At 37.2% G+C, this 20,345-nt stretch overlaps 1 protein-coding gene across 2 annotated transcripts in view; it reads left to right on the plus strand.

Moving 5' to 3' along the window:
* Positions 1 to 20,345, plus strand: part of FCHO2 (FCH and mu domain containing endocytic adaptor 2) — a 193,935-nt gene that overhangs the window by 109,573 nt on the left and 64,017 nt on the right. For both annotated transcript variants that reach the window (XM_071208560.1, XM_058310078.2), the window contains exon 11: positions 1,405 to 1,429. In XM_071208560.1, coding sequence (XP_071064661.1) covers positions 1,405 to 1,429 — 25 coding nt within the window. The remainder of the gene's footprint in view (positions 1 to 1,404; positions 1,430 to 20,345) is intronic.

The following is a 20,345-nucleotide window of genomic DNA, read 5'->3' on the forward strand; positions in this document are numbered from 1 at the left end:
CAGTGTGATCCCTAAGCCACTTAGATATTGGGATTTTTTTACCAATGAGAAAACTAGTGCAGATGGCTAGAGCTTAAACCACTGGATCACTATCACCTACTTTTGACACTTTTTGGCAGGAAAAAATGTTAGGATTCACTTTGCTTGAAATGCCAGAGGCTCTTGGCATGCCTCTTCTCAGCCCTGAAGGCATTTGAAATCACTTGTGGCTGAAGAGTTCTGTTCAGAGCCTCCAGGTCTCACACAGCTTACTGTCAAGGCATACAGATATGTGCTTTACCACAAAGAGTGGAGCGTTCTAGCTATTTGGAACTTCAACAGTTTTATATAAAACTTGAAATATGTTTTTTTAAAAAGAAATGTTCTAATATTTTAAATGATTTGACTCTCTAGGGGGATTAAATTTAATATTATAATGCCTTTTGTCGAACATTTTCTCAGTATGCATGTGTGTTTGATTTAATATTCTTCATCTGCTAGTGGTAAGGAAGTTGTATTTCAAAATTTGCAATTTTAGGTGACTTTTAAGTGGATAGAAAGACACATGGGCTTTGCATTTACCCTTAGGTCTTTGGTGCCTCAGTTTAGAGATCAGTGTAGTCATTTCCCTCCTTTTTCATTTTTCCAGTCTATTATATTTGACTAGAAAATTATTCCAACTTGAAGTCTAATTAACTCTTTGACATATTGGAGAAAACTGGTTTTGACTTCCATATATAATGGGTTATGGAAGCACTTCAAATGAAACAATTTTTAAAGTTTTTGATTTAAAATGTTATTTACCATATTTACCAATAAAAATAAATTTATCCACTGGTGTTGAATTTTAAGACTTCTTGCCACTTAAAATAGATTTTTTAAAGCCGTACTTTCTTCTTTGAGGAATTTGTTTTTCACTTTTTCTACTTAAAGAATTAAAAGCCACTACAAATCCTTTTAGAACTGTCAACTTCCTTAATATGGTGCATGATTATGTTCATGGAACAGAAGTGTTTTTGAAAATAGCTTTTAGAGTACTTGTAAGCTATTTATGTTTTATTTTGTCATCTTTTATGGAGATAGGAGTGCCTTCTCATACATTTTAAAATAACTTGGTAAATTTTAATGTTTATGTTTTGGTTTCTTTAAATACTTCTTTAGAGTTTAATAAGAACATTCTGTACCACACTAATGAAAGTTGTTGATGTGGGAGGAGTGGGGGGTGTGGGGAGTGGGGTATATGGGAACCTCTTATATTTTTTAATGTAACATTTTGTGTGATCTTTGTATCTTAAAAAAAAAAAGAAAAAATTAAAAAAGTTAATAGTATCAAAATAAGAACATTCTGTTTAAATACAGAGAAAAATAAGCATAATTAGCAGGCATTTCTAATAACTGAATATATCTAATACTTTGTTTTAATAGGGAATGCCCTGATTCAGATTCACTTGTAAGTAGATGTTAATTTTTTTTTTAAGATTTATTTTATTTCTTTGTCGTCACCCCCCCCTCGTTGTTTGCAGTTGCTTTCTGCTCTCTGTGTCCATTTGCTGTGTGTGCTCATCTTCTCTTTAGAAGGTACCAGGATCCAAATCTGGGACCTCCCATGTGGGAGAGAGGTCCTCAGTCACTTGAGCCACCTGCTTTGTTCTGTCTCTCATTGTCTTTCCTCTTTGTGTCTCCTTGTTACATCCATCTTTTTGCATCAGCTCTCCACTCCTGCCTATTTCGCCAGCTCTCTGTCTTGCTTGTCTTCTCCAGGAGGCACTGGGAACTGAACCAGGGTCTCCCATGTGGTAGGCAGGAGCTCAATTACTTGAGCCACATCCGCTTCCCTAGATTTAACTTTGATATAATACATGAGCTGTTTTTCATTAGGAAAAACCCAGCAGAGTTTGGTGAATTTATTTTACCAGTCTTTCAAAGAGAAACACGAACCATGCTATTGTAAATTCAGATTAAAATTATTCTACTGATGCATTTTTGACTTTACATTGCCAGTTCCTTTCCTATTGAATAGAAGACATTTCTAATACTTTATTTGGAAAGTGGGGGCATTTTACTTTTAAAATTGGAATGGTGCTATATTATATTGCCTTTTCTTGGGAAACATGCTGGAGCTCAAATCTGCATACTACATTCTAAAATACAGTGTTTTTACTAATTTACTCATATCTATTAAAATATGACCATATCTGTTCATGCATTTAAGTTTTGTTTAAGAGATTGTCATTTTAGAAACACTAGCAACAATAACCATGGTCATTATTTTCTGTGCTTTCTGTGTTTTAAAAATTGAAGGTTTGTTTGTATTTCTTGTTTAAACCTATTTCTTTAATTCATTAAGATATTAAATGGAACTCCCTGTGATTACATTGGGAGACTGGATTTATCAAATGCTGTAAGTAATGGGTAGACTGATAGTTTCCAGACTGATTATTAGACACTGTACATGTTGAAAGTATAAGAAGGTAAAACTGTGTTGCTTATTATTTTTGTGTACATAATTGTTGTTTTCTTTGGCCCAAAATACTTTGACCTTTTACAGAATAATGGTATACCAAAAAAGAACTTAAAGATATTAATATTTTGCGAACCATTGTGCTTTATGTTACTTAACCAAAATAAAACTAGTATTTTTGTTTAAATTTTCAACTTTAAAATAAGGAAGTTATAATTTATGAAAAAGTTTATAGTGAAAGTAAAGAAATGGCTTCTAATGTGTTCTGTGATTAAAGTGTTTGAGTTATTGTGTTTACCTTACCACTTGCATATTTTGATACCTGGAGTTTACTAATTGAAGAAAAAGTCCCCAAATGTATTTGGCATTTACGTGGGTATTCATTATGCATTTTATTTCTGAATTATTTATTGTATTATATTTGATCATTGCAACAGTGAACAAGGTCCTTTAGTAATTCATGTTTGGTTTTATATATACTCCGTTTAAATAAAACATTTTTATACTCTCAGTTACACTATTCTGTAAAGATCAGTATTACCAGTTTTGAACTTTAGTTGGTACTTATCTGGAATTAGGAAAGAGTTTTTGAAGTGGACATAAACTTCTAATGTCAATAGGAAATAATTGATAAATTTGTGTAAAAGGAGAAATTTATTTATATATGTATTTAAAATAATACCAGAAAAAAGGGAATCACCAAAGACCCCTTGGAAGAGCATATTTGCAACATGTTTCACAAATGTTTATAAATGTTTTCATTTATAAAGGTTTTATACAAATCAGTACAAAAGGAAAGTAAGGGCCCAGTAGGAAAAGAACATAGGATTAAAACAAGCAGTTTTCATAAAACCTATTATTAAATGGTCAAATAGCATAATGAATATTGCTCCAAATATTAGTGTCATTCTGATGCCAATCAGATTGAAATCACTAGTTTATTTTCTCCTATCATATTGGCCAATATTTATAAGTTTGATGCACTCATACTTTTGGTAGGAATGTGAATTGGTATAGTCTGTCTTGAGGATAGTTTGGCAATAGCTCCTCAAATAAGAAATGCTCATTCTTTTTGATCAATTGCTTCACTAGGAATTTGCTATTAGAAATATATTTGCAAAACTCTTTAAAGATATATACAGAAAGAGAGAAAGAGATGCTTTTTCAGCATTATTTATATTAGCAAAAATTGGAAACACCAAAGCATCCATCAAAATGAGTACTGATTAAATAAATTACTTTTTAAAGTATTTACTTGATGGTAATAGATGTTATACAGAATTGGTTCATCTGTACTGATGTGGAAAGAACTTACTAAACAAAAATTAGTATGATCTCAAGTATTTGCTGTTTTAAAAATAAAAGTTTGTAGGTATATGTTGTCTTATTATTATTTTAGAATAAATTACACAACTTAATCGTGGTTACCTGTGGGAAGAGAGATTATAATAGTGGTCAGCAGGGCAGGGAAGCTTTCATTTTTCTGTTGTTCTCTTATTTATGACCTATATATGTCTTAATAATTGCTTAAAAATTTCAGTAGGCTATCTTGGTAGGGAAATTATTCATTTTTTGTTCCTTTTTTTTTAAGGTCTGTGTAATTAAAAAAATATATTTATATATATATATATATTAATTGGAAGGGACCACGTCTTTCAAATGTTGACCAGGGAAGTGTGAATTATGTTTTTTTTCCTTTTTTTCAATTTCCCCATTCCAAACAAAGATTAAAAACCATCCCAATGCTTTCTTCTTCTTTATACTGCTTTTGGCTTAATGGTTTGTTCCAGTAGTATGGGGCCCTAATATGGAAACAATGGATTGAATTGGAGCAAAGATGTAAACAAGTAAAGTGTAAGGTTTTATTAATAGCAAGTTTCTAGCATTGAAAAACTAGAAAATTGCAAAGATAGCACAGAGAAGTCCCATGAATCCTTCATCCAGTTTTTCCCAATGGTAACATCTCTTAGAACCATATAATAGTTTCACAACTAAAAACTGATATTAATACAGTCAAAAACAGAGTAATTCCATTACCTCAAGGATCCTTCTTGTTAATTGCCCTTTTACCAACCATAACTATTTCCCTCTAATCCTTCCTTTATCTTCTGGCAACTACTAATCTCTTCTCCATTACTATAATTATATAATTTCAAGACTGTTATATAAATGGAATCATACAGTATGCAACCCTTTGAGATTGACTTTTTTCATTCAGCACAGTTCTTTCGATATTCATCCAGATTGTTGTGTTGTTTGAATAGTTTGTTCCTTTTTATTGCTCAGAAGTATTTCATGGTATGGATGTACTGAAGTTTGTTTAATTATTCACCTGCTGTAGGACATTTTGGTTTCCAGTTTTGGGTCATATTACAAATAAAGTTCCTATGAACAACAGTGTGTAGGTTTTTGTGTAGCCATAGTGTCCTTCTCTGTCCTTGGTAATTTCTTTCTGAGGTTTACTTTATCTAATATTAAGAAAACCACTGTTGTTTTTTAAAAATGATTAATGTGACTTATCTTTTTCTATTCTTTTACTTACAAACTGCCTATATATTATATTGGAAGTGAGTTTCCTGTAGGTAGCATATAGTTGGGTCATGTTTTTTAATCCACTCTGCTTATCTTTGTCTTTTGATAGATATATTTAGATCACTTGCATTTCATTATTTTTTTTAAGATTTATTTCTATGCCCCCCCTCCCCCCATTGTCTGCCCTCTGTGTCCATTCGCTGTGTGTTCTTCTGTGTCTGCTTATCTTCTTTTTAGGCAGCACTGGGAACCGATCCCAGGACCTTCCAGAGTGGAAGAGACATGCTCAATCTCTTGTGCCACTTCAGCTCCCTGGTCTACTTCATCTTTTATTGTCTCTCTTCTGTATCTCTTTTTGTTGCATCATCTTGCCTTGCCAGCTCTTGGCTCAGGCCAACTTGCCACGCGGGCCAGCACTCCACTTGGGCCATCACTCTGCATGGGCCAGCACTCCTTTGTGGGCTTGCACTCCACTTGGGCCAGCACTCTGTGTGGGCCAGCATACTGCATGGGCCAGTTTGCCTTCACCAGGAGGCCCTGGGAATCAAACCCTGGACCTCCCATATTTTAGACAGGAACCCAATCACTTGAGCCACATCCACTTCCCTTTTTAATGTAATTGTTGATATATTAGGGCTTAAGTCTGCTATTTTACTTTTTGTTTGCAGTTTGTTCCATTGTTTCTTTTTTTCCTGCCTTTGTTTAGGTTATTTTAACCTTTTTTAGAACTCCATTTTGATTTATATGTATAGTTTTCTTTTAAAAATTGTGGTAGCATACATATATATACACACACATAAATATAAAACATGAAATTTGCCCTTTTAATCATTTTTAAAGTTGCACTTAGGTAGCATTAATTACACTTTCAATGTCATGCTGCTGCCAACATACCATCTATTAACAAAAACTTTTTCATTGCCCTGAACAGAAATTCTGTACCCATTAAGCCCCACATTCCACTATCCATAGCCTCTGATAACCCCTAGTCTGCTTTATGTCTCTATGGATTTGCTTATTCTAGATATTTCACTTATGGGTAATTATACAATTTATGTGGCCTTTTGTGTCTGGCTTTTTTCAGTTAACATGTTTTCAAGGTCCAAAACCAGTTTACTCTCCCATATAGAAAGCAACTTAATATTACTCTAAATTATTACGTAATTACTAATTATACAAGTATTCCATTGTAAGATGTAAAGCATTTTGTTTATCCATTCATCTCTTGATGGATACTAGGGTTATTTCTGCCTTTTGGCTATTGTGAATAATGCTTCTGTGAACACCAGTGTGCAAGAATCTTTTTGAGTCCTTGCTTTCAGTTCTTTTGGGTATATACCTAGGAGTGGAATTACCAAGTAATATGGCAATTCTCTTTTTTAACTTTTTGTATGGTGTTTTTGAGTTTATCTTCTTGTGTAGCTTTAGGTATTATACATACATTACAGTCTACTAGTATTAACCTTTACCAGTTCAAGTGAAGAGTAGAAACATATCTTCTCTTTATGTCCTCTTATCCTCCTTTTTTTTAGAATTGGTCATATTTTCCCATTTCTTCCTATGTGGAGTAATTTTGGACTGTATCTGAACATTGTGAATATATCTTATGAACACTTTATTTTCTATTTTACTCCTTTGTAAAGTATTAACTATTTTGATTTTTAGGAGGTACCGGAGATTGAACCTGGGACCTCGTATATGTGAAGTAGGCACTCAAACTACTGTGCTACAACCTCTCCCCTTAATTTTTTCGTTAGGCAGTTAACTTGAATTTAAACTGCCAACTCTGTTTATTTGTCTGTAGCTCAAATCTTAGTTTAGTTCTTTTAACTTTAGCTGTATTGCATGCAGTCTGCCCTGAGTAGTCATGGTTCAGAGCTTAGCCGGAGATTTGGGCAGAGTTTTTGCATGGAATCTGGGACTCTCCCTTTCTGGGAATACCCCTTCAGTTTCCAACATCTGTGTTGCCCTCAACTCTGTTTCCTGGTTCTTCAGGCTAGAAAGGCTTCAAGTTTCTATTAGTTGCAGCCTTCTCTAAGGCTAGAATCTGAAAAAAGGAAACTCATCCTTCTTCCAAATGTCAGCTTCCCTCCAAAATCTGCTTTGCCTCCTCTCCATTATCTTCAGATAGGTTGTTTTGTTTTGATATTTTGACAGAGATTTATAGTTGTAATCTATAAGAAGTTGGTCTAAAAAACCAGTTTACTCAACTATATAGAACGCAATTCAGTATTACTCTAAATTATTATGTAATTACTTGTAATGCTATGTAGTGAATTGTAAACACATTTTAAGATAGCATTAATTATCAAATCCCAAGTAAAACCTATGGGACACTAAATACCTGCTAAGTTTTTAGGATTAGGATGGAAATAAAATATTTTGAAAATATTTCTTTGTTGTTAAAGTATTTTTAAGTATTATTTGCATATTAGCAGGCACTATGTAGACCTCAAAGAAAGTGCTCTACTTCTAGGGTACTAATACATGATTTGTTGTCTTTTTACCTGTGAAATCTGCTCTTTACCCTATAGTCGATTTTTTTATGTCTAGACTTTAATTTGGTCCTTCTTCACTGATGTCTGCATTAGACTGTTTATCCAGCCATATTAGACTGTTTATCCAGCCTAGGGTATAGCCACATAAATATTGCTCTCATTTCTCCTTAGCCTTTTGCCATCCCTGCCATTCAGTCTGTAAGGTTTTATAGCCCTCTTGCTGAGTCTTAGAAGGTAATTGGAGGAAGAAAAGCAAAATTAACAGTAGAAGGATTTTTGCTACCCAATTTCAACTTACATTCCTTGACATTCTCTTTTTTTCCCCTTTTTTTTCCTTAGAGAAGTTGTAAGCTTAAGAAACAGTCGTGCATAATGTACAAAATTCCTGTACATCACCCCTCCACCAAAACCTTACTTTGTTGTGGAACATTTGTTACAGATTATGAAAGGACATGATCAGATGTTACCACTAATATGGTCCATAGCATACATCTGGTGGTTTTTTCCCCATACAACCCTTATTATTAACACTGTATTTGTGTTGCTCATGTGTTATAATTCAGGAGAGACCACTGTCATATTTGTACTAACCACTGTCCATCTTTCACCAAATGGTTCACTGTGTTACACAGTCCCATGCTTTGTACATTCTATCCAAAGTATATACTCCGTGGCTTTCACTTTCATCACAGAGTTTTACAGTCATCACCCAAGTAAATCTTTGAACATTTCCTTAGTCCAATAGAAAAAGTTCCTTTACCCCAGTTATAGACCCTTAGCATTAATATAATACCTTCATTGAGTACTATATTACTCAAATAATAGTAATACAATACTGAATATTACAATATTGTTAACTGTAGTGCATGCATCACTATATTCTTACCACCTTGTAATAGTGACATACATTTGTTCTTGTTCATAGAAGAACATTCTTGTATTTATATTAACCACAGTCCTCATCCACCTCCAGGTTCACTATTTATTCAGTCCCTAGATTATTCTCTAGCTTACTTTTTTTTGACATTTACATCTCTAGACTACCCCCTTTCAGCCACAATCCCATTTATAAACCTGCCATGTTAGTTATACTCACTGTAATGTGATACTATCAGCTCTATCCATTTCCACACTTTTACAGTCAAGCTAATTGAAAATTCTACATACATTTGTCCCTTCTCAGTTCTCATTCTGTCTCCTAGCAACCTGTAATCTAGGGTTTAACTCCATGTGTTTATTCTTCATATTTAGTTCATATTAGCAAAACCATATTAGCAAAATTTGTCCTTTGTATCTAGCTTATTTCACTTAGCATAACGTCCTCAGGATTCACCCGTGTTATTATATGTGCTACAATTTCTTCTTACAGCGGAATAGTATTCCATTATATATATACCACATTTTGTTTATCCATTCATTGGTTGTTGGACATTTGGGTTGTTTCTATCTTTTGGTAATTGTGAATAATGCTGTTGTGAACATCGGTGTGCCAGTGTCTATTCTGTTCACTGTTTTCAGTTCTCCTTTATATAGAGGGATTACTGGATCATTTGGCAGTTTTATATTTAGCTTCCTGAGGAACTGCCAAGTTTTCTTCCACAGAGGCTGCACCATTTAACATTCCCACCAACAGTGAAGGAGTGTTCTGATTTCTCCATATCCTCTCCAGCACTTGTTGTTTTCTGGTTTTTCAATAATGACCATTCTATGAGGTGCGAGATGATATCTCATATAGTTTTTTTTTTTTACCTCCCCCTCCCCCGCCCCCAAGATGGTTTGCTCATTGTTTGTGCTCATTGTTTGTGCTTGTTGTCTGCTCATTGCCTTTCTTCTCTTTAGTAGGCACCAGATACCGATCTTGGGACCTCCCATATAGGAGGCAGGCACCCAACTGCTTGAGCCACATCTACTCTCAATTGTTTTTGCTCATTGTCTGCTTGTTGATTTTGCTTGTTTTCTGCTTGTTGTTTGTCTTTTTTAGGAGGCACTGGGAACCGAACCCAGGACCTCCCATGTAAGAGGTGGGCGCCCAACTGCTTGAACCACATCTGCTCCCTCTAATGTAGTTTTGATTTGGATTTCCCTAATAGTTAGTGATTCTGACCTTGTTTTGTGTGCTTTTTAGCTATTTGTTTTTCCTCCTGGGAGAAATATCTATTTAAATCTTTTGACCTTTTAAAATTGGATTGCTTGCTCTTTTATTGTTCTATTGTATTATCTCTTTACATAGCATGGAAATCAAGCCCTTATCGGATATGTGGTTTCCAAATATTTTCTCCTATTGAGTGAGTTGCCTTTTCACCTTCTTGACAAAGTCCTTTGAAGCACAAATGTGTTTAAATTTGAGGAAGTCCCATTTATCCATCTTTACTTTGGTTGGTTTTGGTGTAAGGTTTAAGAAACCACTACCTACCACCGGATTTTGAAGATAGTTCCCTACATTTTCTTCTATGAGTTTTATGGTTCTCACTTTTATAATTTAGGTCTTTGATCCATTTGGAGTTAATTTTTGTGTAAGATGTGAGGTAGGGGTCCTCTTCCTTTCTTTTGGATATGGCTATCCAGTTCTCCCAGCACCATTTGTTGAATAGAGTATTATGCCCCAGCTGGGTGGGTTTGACAGCCTTGTAAAAAATCAGTAGACCATAGATGTGAGGGTCTGTTCTGAACCATCAATTCAGTTCCATTGGTGTACATGTCTATCTTTATGGCAGTACTATGCTGCTTTTTCCACTGTAGGTAGGTAATACGATTGAGGTCCAGAAGTGAGAGTCTTCCAACTTCACTTTTTTTTTTTTAAAGATTTATTTTTTATTTATCCGCCCCTTCCCCCACCCTCCGTTGTCTACTCTCTGTGTCCATTCACTGTGTGTTCTTCTGGGTTTGCTTGTATCCTTGTCAGTGGCACTGGGAATCTGTGTCTCTTTTTGTTGCATCATCTCTCCATGTGTGTGGCCCCACTCCTGGGCAGGCAGCACTTTTATCGTGCAGGGCGGCTCTCCTTACAGGATGTACTCCTTGCGCTTGGGTTCCCCTATACAGGGAACACCCCTGTATGGCATGGCACCATTTGCGCACATCAGCACTGTGCATGGGCCAGCTTCACCACATGGGTCAGGAAGCCCTGTGTTTGAACCTTGGACCTCCCATGTGGTAGGTGGATGCTCTATCCATTGAGCCAAATCTGCTTCCCAACCTTTCTTTTTTAAGATGTTTTTGACTCTTTGAGGGCCCTTACTGTTCCAAATAAGTTTGATAATTGTGTTTTCCATTTTTTTAAAAAAGGTTGTTGGAATTTTTATCAGAATTGCTTTGAATTTGTATATTAATTTGAGTAGAATTGACATCCTAATGATATTTAGTCTTTTTATCCATGAACATGTATGTTAATCCATTTATTTAGGTCTTGGATTTCTTTTAGCAATGCATTGTTTCCTGAATACAAGTGCTTTACGTCCTTGGTTAATTTATTCCTAAATGTTTGATTCTTTTTATTGCTGTTATAAGTGGAATTTTTTTCCTATATTCCTTTTCAGATGGCTCATTACTGGTGTATAGAAACACTACTAATTTTTGTATAGTAATCTTGTATTCTGCCACTCTGCTGGATTTATTAGCTCTAGTAGCTTTGTTGTAGGTTTTTTGAGATTTTCTAGGTATAGGATCATATCTGCAAATAGCAAAAGGTTTACTTTTTCCTTTCTAATTTGGACACCTTTTATTTCTTTTTCTTGGCTGATTGCTTCTAGCTAGAACCTCTGGCACTATATTGAACAACAGTGGTGACAGTGAGCATCCTAGTCTTGTTTCCAGTCTCAACGGGAAAGCTTTCAATATTTCACCATTGAGTACAGTGTTTACTGTGGAGTTTTCATATATGCACTTTATCATGTTGAGAAAGTTTCCTTTGATTCCTATCTTTTGGAGTATTTTTATCAAGAAAGGATGCTAGATTTTGGCGAATGCCTTTTCCGCATCAATCAAGATGATCATATGATTTTACTTCTTTGGGTTATTAATGTGGTGTGTTATGTGGATTGGTTTTCTTGTGTTGAACCACCCTTGCAAACCTGGGATAAACCTTGCTTGATTGTGATGAATAATTCTTTTAATATGTTGTTGAATTTGATCACTGAGTATTTGTTGAGGATTTTTGCATCCGTATTCATTAGGGAAATGGGTCTTTAATTTTCTTTTTTGTAATATCTTTATTTGGCATTGGTATTTGGGTGATATTGGCTTCATAGAATTAATTTGGGAGTATTTCGTCCTGTTCAATTTTTGGGGGAGACTGCGAATAGGATTGGTATTCTAAATTCTGGTAGAATTGTCCCGTGAAATCATCTGGTCCTGGGCTTTTCTTTTTGGGGAGTTTTTTTATGACTGTTTGAGTCTCGTTGCTTGTGGTTGGTTTGCTGGGGTCTTCTGGTTCTTCTAGGGTCAGTGTAGGTTGTTCATATGTTTCCAGTTCATCTGCATTGTCTAGTTTCTTGGCATACATTTGTTCATAGTATTCTCTTATCTCTCTTATTTTTGTGGGATCAGTAGTAATGTCCCTTTTTTTTTTCTGATTTTATTTGCATCTTCTCTTTTTTTTTTTTTTTTGTCAGTCTAGCTAAGAGTTTGTCAATTTTGTTGATCATTTCTGTATTAGTCAGCCAAAAGGGTGCTGGTGCAAAATACCTGAAATCTGTTGGCTTTTTAAAAAAAATTTCTCCCCCCATCCCATCATTATCTGCTCTCTGTGTCCATTCACTGTGCATTCTTCTGTGTCTGCTTGTATTTTCATTAGGTGGCTCTGGGAACCAATCCTGCAACCTTCTGGAGTGGGAGAGAAGCAATCATTCTCTTGCGGCACCTCAGCTCCGTGTTCTGCTGTGTCTCTTATTGTCTCTCCTCTGTGTCTCTCTTTGTTGCGTCATCTTGCTGCATCAGCTCTCCACATTGGCTGGCACTCTTGGGCGGGGCAGCACTCCATGTGGACCAGCTTGCCACCTGGGCCAGCTTGCATTCACCAGGAGGCCCTGGGTATTGAACCCTAGGCCTCCTATATGGTAAACAGGAGCCCAGTTGCTTGAGCCACATCTGCTTCAAAGCCCCATTGGCTTTTATAAAGTGTATTTCTTTGGGGTAGAGGCTTACAGTTACTGCCATAAAGCCTACTTTACTTTTACTCACAAAAATATGTTGCCTTGTGTTGGAGCAAGATGGCTGCCAACATCTACAAGGGTTCAGGCTTCCTGGGTTCCTCTCTTCCCAGGGCTTGTTTCTCTTTGGGCTCAGCTACTCTGCTCTCTCCACAAGGCCAGCTGTAGATTATCAGGCAAACAGCTGTCTCTTTTTGAGGTCTCTGTCTTGTTTAATGGAGACTTCTCTCCTTCATCATGTATCTGCTTTTCTTTATATTTACATTCCAGCTCCAGGATCAAAACTCCAACCTCCCTTCTCTGTGGTGTAGTTTTTCTGTGAGTGCCTACCTATCAAGGGGGCAAGGGACTCAACATAGTCCAATCAAAACCTTAATTATTATTTAATCAAATAAAAGTGAAACCTCTGACTCCAATATAATCTAATATGCCCAAAGGAACAGAACAATTTAAAGATATAATCCAGTATCTCTTTTTGGAATTCATAAATAATATCACACTGCTGTAATCTCAAAGAACCACCTTTTGGAATTGTTGACTATTATTTTTTGTCTGTTTGTTTTTTTAAACAATTTCATTATTTTTGCTCTGATTTTATTTCATTCATTCTGTTTGCTTTAGGCATAGCTTGCTGTTCGTTTTCTAGTTCCTCCAACTGTGTAATTAGGTTAATTTTAGTTCTTTCTTCTTTTTTAATGTAAGTATTGAGGGCTATAAATTTCCCTCTAAGAACTGCATTTACTCTGTATTAGTCAGCCAAAGGCGTGCTGATGCAAAGTAACAGAAATCTGTTGGCTTTTATAAAAACCACCCTGTAAAGCTTACAGTTATAAGGCCCTAAGGAGTCCACCTCAAGTCTGCTTTCTCACCAAAGTCTGTTGCCATGTGTTGAAGCAAGATGGCAGGTGATCGCTGCCTGGTTTCTCCTTCCTTCTTCTTCTTAAGACTTCTTGGGCCTAGCTTCTGATCCCAGCTGTAGGCTGGCATAGGGCTTGTCTCTCTTCCTGGGACTTGAGCTGTTTGAGCCTTCTCCTTTCTGTCACATGGCAGGACCTAAATGACCAAGTACTCTTCTCTGCCATGTCTGTTGACCCCCCTCTCTTCCTGTGTGTCTTCTTGCATGAGTGTCCATTTATATCAGCCCCCCAAGGGAATGAGGACTCAACCCTGAGTCATTACCTACTGACATGGTCAAATGAAAACTCTAATCTTTTATTAAGTAAACTTAAAACCATTGAATTTAATACAATCAAAGGATATCACACTCAGAGGAACAGACCAGTTTATAAACATGATTTTTCTCTTTTTTGGGGATTCATAAATAATATCAAACTGACACACACTGTATCCCATAAATTATGATATCTTGTGTTTTCATTTTATTTGTCTTGAAATATTATTGATTTCTCTTGCAATTTCTTCTTTGATCTACTGATTATTTGATAGTATATTGTTTAATCTCCACAAATTTGTGAATTTTTCATTTTTCTGCCTGTTGTTGATTTTCATCTTTATTCCATTATGATCAGGGAAAGTGCTTTGCATAATAGCAATATTTTGAAATTTATCGAAATCTGCTTTGTGACCCACCATATGGTCTATCCTGGAGAAAGAGCCATGGAGCACTTGAGAAGAATGTATATCCTACTGTTTTGGAGTACAGTGTTCTGTGTGTCTCTATTAGGTTTAGTTTGTTTATCATATTATTCAAGCTCTCTGTTTCCTTATTGATTCTTTGCTGAGATGATCTATCCAGTGACAAGAGTGGTGTATTGAAGTCTCTAATTGTACTAGTTGGCCAAAAGGGTGCTGATGCAAAGTACCAGAAATCTGTTGGCTTTTATAAAGTGTATTTATTTGGGATAAAAGCTTACAGTTACAAGGCCCTGAAGAGTCCAACTCAAGGTATCATAAGAGGTACTTTCTCGCCAAGTCATTTGCCATGTTTTGAAACAAGATGGCAGGTGGTCTATGACTGGTGTCTTAGGCCTTAGCTGCTCAGCTGCTCCATTCTCTTTGACCACAAACTATCAGGCAAAGGGCTTATCTCTTCCCAGAGTCGCAGAATCAGAGTTCTTTCCTTTTCTATGTCTATGGAGCTCTCTCTCTCTCTTTTTGTACCTTCTTCTGTGTCTTCTTGAGTGAGTGTCCATTCATATCAGCCAAGGGGGTGGGGACTTAACCTGAGTTATACCCTACTGATGTTGTGGAATGAAAACCCTAATCTTAACATAATTTAATTAAAGACATCTCAGCTGAATCTTTTTTTTTAACATTTATTTATTTCTCTTTCTCCCCCCCCCCCGTTTGTCTGTTCTCTGTATCTATTTCCTGCGTCGTCTTTGTCCGCTTCTGTTGTCAGCAGCACAGGAATCTGTGTTTCTTTTTGTTGCGTCATCTTGCTGTGTCAGCTCTCCATGTATGCGGCGCCATTCTTAGGCAGGCTGCACTTTCTTTCGCGCTGGGCGGCTCTCCTTTTGGGGTGCACTCCTTGCGTGTGGGGCTCCCCTACACGGGGACACCCCTGCGTGGCAGGGCACTCCTTGCGCGCATCAGCACTGCACATGGGCCAGCTCCACACAGGTCAAGGAAGCCCCGGGTTTGAACCCCGAACCTCCCATGTGGTACATGGATGCCCTAACCACTGGGCCAAGTCTGCCCCCTCAGCTGAATCTGATACAGTCGAAAGGTGTCACACCCAGAGGAAGAGACCAGTTTACAAACATAATCCCACATTTTGGAATTCATATTAATAAATAATCTCAAACTGCCATACTCCACCCCCTGAATTCCAGAAAGACATTACAACATAGAAAAAACCTTAAATCCTTACAGTTAGCAATGCTAAGCACAAAATTACATTCATATTTTTTATAAAAATACAATTTTGTCTTGGGGCAAAGTCCCCTCTGGCTTTAGACCTGTGGATCTTAAAAACAATTTATCCACTTCCAATATACAAAGGGTCAGACATAGGAAAAATTTGTATTACCATAAGGAAAATTTGGGAGGGAAATGAGCCACTGATCCCCAACAGTTCTTAAAACCTGCAGGTCATACCATTAGATTTCAAAGTCTGAGAAGCATTCTTTTTTGTTTGTTTTTTTTTTTTTTTGGAGATACCAGGGGCTGGGCTGGGGATTGAACACCCCAGACCTTGTATGTGAGAAGCTGGTGCTCAACCACTGAGCCACATCAGCTTCCCTGAGTTGGTTTTATCATTTGTTTTCCTTGTTGTTTATTTGTTTTTTTAGGAGGCACCATGAACCGAACCTGGGACTTACCATATGGGAGGCTTGAGCCACATCTGCTTCCCTGAGAGTCATTCTTGTCAGCAGCACCGGCAATCTGTGTCTCTTTTTGTTGTGTCATATTGCTGCATCAGCTCTCCATGTGTGCGGCACCACTCCTGGGCAAACTGCAATTTTTTCATGCTGGGTGGCTCTCCTTACAGGGTGCACTCCTTGTGCGTGGGGCTCCCCTACGTGGGGGACACCCTGTATGGCATGGCACTCCTTGTGTGCATCAGCACTGCGTGTGGGCCAGCTCATCACATGGGTCAGGAGGCCCTGGGTTTGAACCCTGGATCTCCCATGTGGTAGGCGGATGCTCTATTTGTTGAGCCAAATCCACTTCCCGAGAGAGAGAGTCATTCTTAAGATGATGGGTTCTTCTTCTCCTTGGGGCCTCATGGGAGCCCACCCGTTCCACGTGCTTACCCAACCACCTTTTTCTTGGTCCCACCCTCATCAAGCATCTGGGTGGCAACCAAGCTCCAGACCTCACCCTCTAAGAACATTGGGGTGATGGCCACACTTTATCCAATCTCTGAGGTAGAGTCTCAACCCTCTTAATACAGTGAGGTGGTGGCAGTATTCTTCCTAATCTCTGGCACATAGACCCAATCTCCTCAGAAGAGTGAGGTGGTGACCTGGCATTCTGTAATCTATGGGGAACAGATCCACCCCTTTTAGAGCACTGGGGTGTTGACCTCACTCTCCCCAACCCTTGCAAAATGTGCTCCACCCTCTCTATAGCCTGGGGCAGCAACACTCTCCCTGAACGCTGGTCTGGAATATCTATCCGCTTCAAATGTTGGGGCAAACTAACCCTGTCTGTACACACGGGTGGGGCTCCTCTCTTGGCCCAAGGAGATGTCTTAATTCCAGACCTCAGCTTCTTTGGTTTTCCTCTTAAAGCTGTTTTCCCTTCCCTCTTTCTCCTCCATGTTTTTTAGTACAGGCTGACAGTGGTTTTGTTCATGCAGAGCTCACAAAAAACTTGTTGGTTTAGCATGCAGGAAGCAGGGCTTGTAAGCCATCAGACAGTAACACTTTCCACAGGTCTCTCTTGGATAACTTCATTTTCAGTTCTGACAAGTTCCATGTTTAGTTAATTCCTCATTCTGTCATTTGGGGACTCGATTTCCAGAGGCTTTGAATTTCCAGAATCAATTCTGTGTTTCTTTGTGCCCATTTAATTCCATTATCAGGTCATTTCTCCTCTAACATTTTTTCTGTAAGCTGCAAGGTGAAACCAGGCTGCATTTTCCACATTTAATTTGGAAATCTCCTTGTCTAAATGTCCAAGTTTGTAATTTTCAAATTCTGCCTTGTGTATAACATCAGGAGTGAATCTCGCTAAGTTCTCTGCAACTTTAAAACACCAATAAATTGCCTTTCCTTCAGTTTCCAATAACATTTTCATCATTTCCTTTGAAGGCCTTATCAGAAATAACTTGAGGCTCCATATTCCTACCAGCAGTCTTTTCAAAGCAATCTAGGCCTTTTCCATTAAGCCTCTGACAATTTCTAAAAAAAAAATACACCTTACCCATTTATAAAACCATTCGAGCATTTTTGGTATATGCGTTAGACTGTACCCTGCTGCTACACCCAGCTCCACTTCTTTTCCAACACTATTTTCCATTTTTTAAATAGTCATTCTAGTGGGTGTGAAGTGATATCACATTGTGGTTTTGCTTTGCATTGTCCAAATGGCTAATGATGTTGAGCATCTGTATTATTCAGGGTTCTCTAGGGAAACAGAATCAAATGGAAATAATCTGTAAATAGTATGAGATTTTATAAAATTCTCTTATGTGACACTGGGGATGCATAAGTTCAAATTCCACAGGCAGGGTCCAAACCAGGGGCTGCGATGAAGGTCTTTGATGAGTTCCCAGGAGACATTGGCTGGCTGAAGTCAAACTGGAAAATTCTCTTGGAATGCTATAACCATTTCCACTTTTAATGCATTCAACAGATTGGATAAACTGTCACTCATTGCTGTCAGTAATCTCCTTGGTTGATTGTAGATGTAATCAGTCATCTATGCAATCAGCTCACTGATGATTGAAGTCCATAAATGTCCTTGTGTTATAATTAGCCCAGTGCTTGCTTCACCAAACTACTGGGCACAGTTTCCTGGCAAAAATGACACATTTGCCTAACCATCACACCAACTATTATTGTAGAGACATCTATTTCTCCCTTTAATTTTGCCAGTATTTGTCTTGTAATTTGGGGCATCCTGGTTGGGTGCATATACACTTATAATTGTTATTTCCCCCTGGTGAATTTCCCCCTTTATTAGTATATTATAGCCTTCCTTCTGTCTAATAACAGCTTTGCTTTTTTTTTTTTTTTTTTTTTTTTTAATTTTTTTATTTTTTATTGACTTTGTAATAATATTACATTAAAAATATATATGTGAGGTCCCATTCAACCCCACCCCCCCACCCCCCCCTCTCCCCCCCCCCCCAACAACACTCGTTCCCATCATCATGACACATCCATTGGATTTGGTAAGTACATCTTTGGGCACCTCTGCACCTCATATACATTGGTTCACATCATGGCCCATACTCTCCTCTATTCCATCAAGTAGGCCCTGTGAGGATTTACAATGTCCGGTGATTACCTCTGAAGCACCATCCAGGGCAGCTCCATGTCCCGAAGACGCCTCCACCTCTCATCTCTTCCTGCCTTTCCCCATACCCTTTGTCCATTATGTCCACTTTTCCCAATCCAATGCCACCTCTTCTATGTGGACACTGGATTGGTTGTGTCCATTGCACCTTTATGTCAAGAGGAGGCTCAGATTCCACCTGGATGCTGGATGCAATCCTCCCATTTTCAGTTGTAATCACTCTAGGCTCCATGGTGTGGTGGTTGTCCTTCTTCACCTCCATCTTAACAGCTTTGCTTTTAAAGTCTATTTTATCTGATATTGTTATGGCTACTCCAACTTTTTTTTGTTTGTTTTTTGGATACTGCATGCATGGAATATCTTTTTCTAGCTTTTAATTTTGAATCTGTTTGTATCCTTGGGTCTAAGTTGAGTCTCTTGTAGACAGCATATAAATGGCTTATATTTTCTTATCATTCCTGCCAGTCTGTGTCTTTTGATTTGGAAGTTTAATCCATTAATATGCAATACTGTTACTGTAAAGGCAGTACTTATTTCATCCATTTTGGTCTTTGGGTTTTATCTGTCATATCTTGCTTTCACTACTCCTTTTGCACTTTCAGTTACTTTTATGGATATAATAATCATTTCTAGATTCTCTTCTAAACTTCTCTCTCCTGTCTTTTCAAGATATAGTACTCCCTTTAGTATTTCCTAAAAAGCTGGTCTCTTTGTTACAAGCTTTCTCAGTTTCTTTTTATCAGCAAATATTCTAAACCTGCCCTCATTTCTTAAAGACAATCTTGCTGGATATAAAATTCTTGTTTGGCAGTTTTTCTCTTGCAGTTTATATATCACACTGTCTTCCTGTTTCTTAGTTTCTGATGAGAAATCTTATTGGGCATCCCTTGTTTGTGATGTATCTCTTTTCTCTTGCTACTCTCAGATTCTCTTTATTTCTGGAAATTTACATTCTGATTAGTATGTGTCACAGAGTTGTCTATTCAGATTTATTTGGATGGGAGTACATTGTGCTTCTTAGACATGGATATCTATGTCCTTCAGTAGGGTTGGGAAATTTTCTACCTATATTTCCTGACACATCTCTTCTGCCCCCTTTCCCTTCTCTTCTCCTACTGGAACAGCCATGACACATACATTCTCACCTGTCTTGCTGTCATTGAGTTACTGAGACCCTGTTCAATGTTTCCCATTCTTCATCTGTTCTTTTGTATGTTCACTTTCAGAGGTCCTGTCTTCAAGCTCACTGATCATTTCTTCTGCCTCTTCAATTCTCTTATATGCCTCCAGTGTATTTTTTAAATTTATTGAAATATATCACTCAAACATAAACATACATTAACAATAAGTGTATAATAGTTGTGAACTTACAAACCAAACATATATAACATCAAACAAACATATATAACATTTCACCCTACCACCAATAACTTACATTGTTTTTAAACTTTTTAAACTAATGATTAAAGGGCATTGTCAAAATATTACTACTAAACAAAGTAGTTTTCCCCTAACCAATCTGATTGTTATCTTTATGTCATTTATATATGAACATATATAAACAGTTAAGTGTATAGTAAAAGTTGTGAACTTAGAAAGCAAACATGCATAATATCATACAGGGGTCCCATACATCAACCCTCCACCAACACCTTGCATTGTCACGAGAAGTTTGTTACAAACTATGAAAGAACACTGTCAAAATCTTACTATTAATCATAGTCCTTATCTTACATTTGGTGAGTTTTTCCCCCAACCCACCTATTATTACTTTTTAAATATATTTTTTATGACAGA

This window comes from Dasypus novemcinctus, chromosome 2, assembly GCF_030445035.2.
Source record: "Dasypus novemcinctus isolate mDasNov1 chromosome 2, mDasNov1.1.hap2, whole genome shotgun sequence".
In the NCBI taxonomy this organism is placed as follows: Eukaryota; Metazoa; Chordata; class Mammalia; order Cingulata; family Dasypodidae; genus Dasypus; species Dasypus novemcinctus.